Below are 7,640 nucleotides of genomic sequence, written 5' to 3'. Positions count from 1 at the left end.
GACATTCTGCAAAAAAACTGCTCTCTCTCTCTCTGCAATCTCTCTTTGCCATATCCTTTTTCTGGTCTATTTTCTTCCAGCAATTGATTGCCATTTGACTCTCCCTCTTTGTATCTCTAGCCTGCAACTGAAGAACTGGTAATCTCACTGGTTCTTTGAATTCAGGCTCATTGCATACATATATACACGCGATAGATACATTTTTGTAAATATATGTATGTATAATCCAATTTAGAGAGAAAAGAAAAAAAAAACCGTTGAGAAAATGGCGTGTGTAGCCGATCATGCTGATAGCATCGATACAGATAAATTGAGCTACGAAATTTTCTCAATTTTGGAGAGCAAATTCCTCTTCGGCTACGACGATCCCAAGCTCTGGCTGCCGAAGCCGATTCCGGAGCCTAAAAACGGCGCCGGCGAGGGGGAAATCCACGCGATTAAGAATCAAAGGGGGAAAATACGTATTCTGAGCGTCGACGGCGGCGGCGGCATGCGAGGCATCATTCTCGGCAAGGCGCTGTCGTATTTGGAGGCGGCGCTGAGGAGCAAATCCGGCGATCCGAACGCTAGAATCGCCGATTACTTCGACGTCGCCGCCGGCACCGGCGTGGGCGGGATATTCACGGCGATGCTCTTCGCCGCGAACGATCAGAGCCGCCCGATTTTCCGCGCCGACGACACGTGGAGGTTCCTCGCCGCCGAGGGGAACAAATTCCACCGCCCGCGGCGCCGGAAAATCGGTTTGTTGAAGCGAGTTTTAGGCCGAAGCGCCTCCGCCGGTTCGTCCAACGCCGGTCTGGAGAGAGCGATGAAGGAAGCGTTCAAGGATAGAAAAACCGGAGGGAGTTTGACGCTGAAAAACACGCTAAAACCGGTTTTAATCCCTTGCTACGATTTGACCAGTACGGCGCCGTTTCTGTTCTCGAGAGCTGCCGCTTTGGAGTCGGATAGCTTCGATTTTAATCTGTGGGAGGTGTGCCTCGCCACGTCAGCTGAACCGGGTTTATTCAACCCGGTTCGCATGGAATCGGTGGACCGGAAGACGCGGTGCGTTGGCGTCGACGGTGGACTGACGATGAGCAATCCGACGGCGGCGGCGATAACGCACGTGCTGCATAACAAGCAGGAGTTCCCGTTCGCGCGAGGGGTGGAGGATATTTTGGTACTTTCACTCGGTGCGGGAGGGCAGCTGACGGAGAGCACCTTCGATTACGAGCAGGTTCGGAAATGGACGGCGGAGGATTGGGCTCGGCCGTTGGCTCGGATTTCCGGCGAGGGCTCGGCGGAGCTCGTCGACCTCGCGGTGGCGATGGCCTTCGGCCAGTGCCGGAGCAGTAATTATGTTCGAATTCAGGTGATAAATCTTCTCTTAATTACATTTTTCTGATTACATCTCACATTGATCACATTGAATGAAGCAATTAAAGTTTTAATGACTCTTTTTAGATTCTTCTTATTGGAATTACTTTACTAGTGTACTAAACGCATGGATAATGCGTCTTGATTGAAGTGGAATTTTGGTAATATAATTAATCACAAATACTGACTTTATTTACTTTGTTCTCCACTTGCACTCTTTTTGAGGGTGTTATTTTCTGACGAAATGAGTAAAAAAAATCTCTATATTTTGATACCTGAGGGTTGATATTTCATAATAATAATGATGTTTTTCTTACACTTGCTTTCTTGGGTTATGGATCATACTGAACTAGTCTTTTTGTTTTGGTTATATAAATGTATCTGAAATTATTTTTATGATTATTGCAAATTTAATGGATGAATTATCACTTTTGAGCAATTATATGAAGTTATGCAAATTTACCCCCTTCATTTGACTATTTAGCCTTCTATTATATTCCACTTATTTCAAGATTTGCTTCACTTTTGTTGATGATCATACCTCATAATATATGTCTATAAAATACTCCTACTCAGAAGACAAAGCAATTGGAATTGATATGTTGAAAATAATTGGGGGTTGGGGTTAGAATGGTTAGTCTTTTGCAGATTTGCAGTAGGCAGAGAGTGCATAATTTCTTTCTTTATTTGTTTTTTACTACAGCCCACAGTAAAGTCACATGTTTGACTGTATCAGTATGCTGTTAAAAGTAGTTTTCACAATCTCAATTCATTATTTTACCAAAACTAATAGAAACTGGCTTCTGAAATCTCATGAGCCCACATTATAGTATATTTGTATACATGCATGTATATAATTTATCGTAATGCATCCTCTGTACAAATTACTGTGAGTAAATCATGAGAGAGAAAGGAAATGGCTAAACTGGACACAGCTTGCTTTCTTGTCTGTTTTATAGAGGGCTAGTGTGTTGAGAGTCCTTTTCCCATGCCTGAACAGGAATATTGATTGCATATTCTATAAGTGAGATGTAGCAGTGACACTGTCAAAATCCCCAAAACAAATATAAATACAAGTATAAAAAAAATTGCAATTATTTTCCTATAAAAGACAAGATCTTAACATCATCATTCCAATTTTTGTGATACATATTGTGTGCTGGCATTGAGAAGTGTGGCCTTGTTCAGTTTCCTTTCTTGTGTATCACCTAACTTCATAGACTATAAACTATGAACTTTTTTGGAAGTTTTGACAAATATTTTGGGGGATGATTATGATATTTGAGAATTGACTTGTAGCTATAAGAGTACTGTTGAAGCATATGATTAGTTATGGATGATAATTTAATTAATTAGTCCTAGTTGTCTTCTTTAAATCTGTGGTGGTGGTGGATGGATAATGCTGAGCATAATTTGGATGTATATTAATGATCTAATAATTTCCAGTTGGCTAATTTTCTTGAAACGTGAGGCATTAGTTAGCATTAGGTAGTTGATCATAGCCTAATCTTTTAAATGTTATCATGTACCTATAGGCCAATGGATCGAGTTTCGGCAGGTGTGGGCCCCACATTGACTCAGACCCGAGTCCGAGCAGCATAGGCCTACTGACTGGAATAGCGGATGAAACACTGAAACAGAAGAACGTCGAGTCCGTCCTATTTGGAGGCAAGAGGCTCGGAGAGCAGAGCAACTCAGAGAAGCTCGACTGGTTCGCCGAGCAGCTGGTCTTGGAGCACCAGCGGAGGAGCTGCCGGATAGCCCCAACAGTCGTGCTGAAGCAGCCCATCTCGAGACCATCTTGACCGATCTCCACAACGTGACATACAACAAATTGGGAGCAAGGGAAAAAAACTGGTAAGCTCTCTCTGTTAATGCAGCTGCTATACGAATGTCAACCAACTGTTTATGAGTAATAATTGCTACATAATGTTTGATTGATATGTGGTTTACTTTCCTAAATGAATCAAGAAATTTGTGATGAGTCCCTATCACTAGAACACAACAATGTTAGGTTGGTCATGGTCCCATGTTTTGGCCTATAACGGTTTCGTTTTCGAGATATTCAAAGAATGAAAAAACTAACAATTTCAAATTGAAATAGTTTCACATTGTTGTCTGCCTACCGACACCAACCCTTGGAAGCTTGCCAGGGGCTTATTTGTCATTTTTGCCGACATAGGTAGAGGGTTGTTCCTAGGTAAAGAATCATCACTTTGGTTTTTCGTTTTTGGACATGTATGTCTTCAACGTGCCTTAGTAAACTACGAAGTGTACCTCATTAAGTAAGACGAATCTCCTACAAGTAATAGGTCGGGTAAATGGGAAATCATCATTGATCATCTTGGAAAAAATAGCCGGGTAGGGGAAAATGGGTTGCTTGGTAAATTTTCAGTTCTTCCATTCTCCATCAAAGAGAACGCACGCCTAGAATAATTTTTCGAGTTCATAGAGAATTTACATGACAAGCCATCTTGGTTGTCCTAAACTTCATTTTTTGCGTATATATGTTGGCTAGTGCAAGTGTCCATTTTTTCCAGTCTTTTTATCAAATGGGTCTACCATATTTGTCAATTTGAAAATATAGGTGGGGTTTAGGATTGCCTTGTAAGATATTCGTGAATTTACATGTGAGTTATCTATGTATTATTGAAGCGTAATAATTAAATAAAACACAATAAAGAAGAGCATATCTCATTGGAGCAAAGAGGCTTTTGATGTGAGTGAAGTTTGTTGCTCCATTGCCATCCAAACAATTTTTACCAAATCTTTCCCAAAAATATGGCTCTAAAAAGGGACAAGACAACTTCTGCTGTGAAATGTGTTCTTGTTCAATAATCAGACTGGTTTTATATTTAAATTTTTTTCTTTTTCTTGCTCCAAGAAAGTCATTTAAGTGAAAAAAAGGCATAGGAGTATTTAATTGTTTATGAAATTTCTTCACCTCCTTTTGTAACATGTCAATTTGCACCTTTTTATGCAGGCAAAGGTGTGTGAAACTAGGTATAGAATACCTAAAAAAAAGAAATGGAAGGAGAAAAGTGGTGATGATAGTGGCTTGAACATTTCTTTGGATTGGTGGGGGATGTAGTTGAGGAAGTGGGGTAATGTGTGAACAAGAATTTCAGCTGTAGTGGAGAGAGAGGGTCAAAGACAAAGACAAAGACAAAGTGGTGGATCTTTGTGGGATTCTTTGCCGGCCAGCGGCTGGGATGGTGTTGCCGCCGCCACTCCCACGGTGGCCAAACAAACTGTTTTTTTAACTATTCACTTTCTTTGTATTTTGTCTTTGAAGAAAGTGTGATATATAATTACTTATTATCATAATTGTCTCTTATTACTCATTTTGATTGCAATCACCTATCTATTTTAACTTCTCTCCAATTTTAATAAATGTAAAAAACATTAGACGAAATATAACGTGAGCTATACTTTTATAGCAGTAGTATACATTATTATTATTATAATAACAAAAATGTATGGAATGAACTAGTAGAATGTGATTTATCAAAAGGTAAATAAAAAATGAGATTGTTTATTTGCGTAATATCGGACATATAATCATGGACAATTATTATTATTGGTGTCTTTTTGAAAAATAATATATTAATTATTATATATTAATAAGTGCATAGTTCCAAATAATTCAAACAAACTATGTACTTATCAGAACGGAAACTATATAAAAAAATAACTTATCAATATAATCAATTCAAGGATTTGTTTTTGAACTTCTGAAACTATATCAAGATACACTCCTCGCATACAAATAAAGATACATATTTCTAATATCAACAATTAAATAGATATAAATAAGTTCTTAAACTAAAATTAGATGTATACACACTGAAATTCAATATGTCATTTCGATTTATTAATCAACAAAATATTAATAAATGTTATAATAAGCATTTCATATTGATTTATATTAGTACTAAAATAACAATCATATACAGATAGGATTTAAAATTGGTTATATTAGTATTAAAATAAATTGGAGTAAAATATCACTCTCTATGGATAGGGCATAAAGTTGGCCCTATATATATGAACAAAATTAAAGAGAGCGCCATTCCACTTTTAAACCTGACCGCACCAAAATTCAAAACCCTAAACCCCGATTTCTCCTTCTCTAAATTCCACCGGAAATGGCCTCCGGCATTCGATCGGTGACCGAAAGAAGCGGCGAAGGCGTCGGAAAACCAATCCTCGACGCCGACAATGGCGAGGAGCTGATGCTCGTCCAGCACGATGTCTCCATTGTCCTCGGCAGCAGCCGCCGCTCGCCGGAATCCCCCGGCACTCTCTACATCACCACCAGGTTGTTTGAGCTGTCGATTCTCATCGCATATTTTATACATAGCTTTGCAGCGTGATTGATTCGTTGTTTTGAAATTTGTATGGAAAGGCAAGTAGTGTGGTTGAGTGACTCGGTTATGGCAAAAGGATATGCCGTGGACTTTCTTTCTGTGTCGCTTCACGCTGTTTCTACAGATCCCGAGGCTTATCCTTCTCCTTGCATCTATGCTCAGGTGCGATTCATCCTTAGTATAAATTCTCCAGCTCTCTGTTCATTTGTTTTGCAGTCTGCTCTGTTAAATATAGTACGCTGCATTCTGAATGTTAGAAGGTTAAAGTCTGGATATGGATAGATCAGGTTAGAATTGCACGGTTGAAGAGATTGTACAATTTGTATGTGATATTTATAATTTGTGCTTCAGTATCGTGTATCTTTGCAATTGATATTAGCTTTGCGCTATGATTAAAGTGATATGGAAGAAGTTTCACTTTCCTGCTTTGAGATTTGAACTCAAGAGTATCGCTTTATTTCCTTAGATTTGTATCCGTCAGTGTATCTGGCAGTATTAGAATATCCTCATTGAAGTGATACTGTTGACATAACCAGGCATTGAAATGTATAGCTATTGGTGAAGTGATCTAGTGTTATGAATTTGCAACGTATGCAAGCTTATACTCGTACTCTTCTCTTTCCTCTGATTGAGATTTGAATCATTGATATATAGTTTTTGAATGGTCCAATGATGATCTTTGTATTTGTTTTATTTTTCTAGATTGAGAATGGGACTGAGGATGATGAATCTGAAGATTCAGATTCTGAGAGTGATGATACGTTGAATTTATCGAAGATAACTGAGATGAGACTTGTGCCGTCAGATCCTAAACAATGTAAATTTTGGTTTCTGTTTTCTGTGCCTTTCTAATTTATTTGTTCCTTGTGGATGTTTATTCATTCCCCTTGAATGAGAGTTTTATCCTTGCAGTGGATACACTATTTGCAATGTTCTGTGAATGTGCTGAGCTTAATCCTGATCCGATTGAAGGTGGTATTAATCTCCATGTCAGACATATACATCATTTTCCTTTGTATTTTTCACAGTCACTGATTAACTAGTGTGTTGTGCTTCCTGTAGAAGTAGATGGTGAATACGACTGGATTACCAGTGCTGATCAACTTGGTACTGGTTGATACTAATTCCCTTTTCCCTTTATTCTAACTTTTTTTGTGTTATTTATGGTTTCTCCCTTGGCTCATCAGAGGATGTCGACTCTGAAGGGGACGCCGACCCAAATCCAGCTCATCCAATTGGTGCCAAAGAAAATCTCAGCCTGGCTCATTCCGTAGTGCAGGTTACCTTCAACCCTCAGAATGCATGAATCATTGAGAAATGAAGTTTACCATTGTTGTTGATTAGTTCATCTGTGCGCTGTGAATTTCCTTATGTAGGAGTATATAAAGTTAATGTATACAATCTCTCTTGTTGCAGCTTCAGATAAACGATCATCGATTCGAGGATGCTGATGAAATGGAGCAGGATGGTAAAAATGGTGATAACTGAACCCTTCCCTTTTCTTGTCTTTCATACTTTGAGAGATAGAAAAGCTTTATGGAAATAATAATAACAGTGGTATATGGTGGAATATGGACTTTCTGTGATTAACCTAAAACTGTAAAAGATTCAGCTAACCACTCATGAACTACATGACTACATCTTATTTGTGACAGTATTGTTGAACCTCTTTCACCCTCTCTATTTTGTTATGTGACATAGCATTAGTGTTGTTGGAAGATGGTAATGGAGTTCACCTATAAATTGACAGACCCCTGCTAATTTTTTTTTAAAATAATATTTTTTTCAATCTTGAAAAATATTTGATCATCTACTAATTGAGGGTGTAGGGTTTATTCATTTTACATATTATCCCTCATTATGTGCAATCTGTGTTATACATGAACATTTCTGCATGGCATGTCATTTCAT

The 7,640-nt window shown here is 38.5% G+C and overlaps 2 protein-coding genes across 5 annotated transcripts; both read left to right on the top strand.

Moving 5' to 3' along the window:
- LOC121762050 (patatin-like protein 6) lies at positions 1 to 4,703 on the top strand. The gene is made up of 3 exons (XM_042157802.1): positions 1 to 1,354; positions 2,895 to 3,216; positions 4,343 to 4,703. The coding sequence occupies exons 1-2, from the start codon at positions 266 to 268 to the stop codon at positions 3,162 to 3,164; spliced, it is 1,359 nt and encodes a 452-aa protein (XP_042013736.1). The 5' UTR covers positions 1 to 265; the 3' UTR covers positions 3,165 to 3,216; positions 4,343 to 4,703.
- Positions 4,704 to 5,440: 737 nt separating this feature from the next.
- LOC121760314 (chloride conductance regulatory protein ICln-like) lies at positions 5,441 to 7,530 on the top strand. 4 transcript variants are annotated; one of them, XM_042155989.1, is made up of 7 exons: positions 5,441 to 5,680; positions 5,768 to 5,891; positions 6,432 to 6,546; positions 6,642 to 6,701; positions 6,798 to 6,836; positions 6,917 to 7,008; positions 7,146 to 7,530. In XM_042155989.1, the coding sequence occupies exons 1-7, from the start codon at positions 5,508 to 5,510 to the stop codon at positions 7,215 to 7,217; spliced, it is 675 nt and encodes a 224-aa protein (XP_042011923.1). In that variant the 5' UTR covers positions 5,441 to 5,507; the 3' UTR covers positions 7,218 to 7,530. The 4 variants fall into 4 exon arrangements, with proteins under 4 accessions (XP_042011923.1, XP_042011921.1, XP_042011920.1 ...); XM_042155987.1 differs by having other exon boundaries at positions 6,798 to 6,842; XM_042155986.1 differs by having other exon boundaries at positions 6,792 to 6,836.
- Positions 7,531 to 7,640: the final 110 nt, after the last annotated feature.

This window comes from Salvia splendens, chromosome 13 (genome assembly GCF_004379255.2).
Source record: "Salvia splendens isolate huo1 chromosome 13, SspV2, whole genome shotgun sequence".
Taxonomy (NCBI): domain Eukaryota; kingdom Viridiplantae; phylum Streptophyta; class Magnoliopsida; order Lamiales; family Lamiaceae; genus Salvia; species Salvia splendens.
This window is presented reverse-complemented; position numbering and strand designations above follow the sequence as displayed.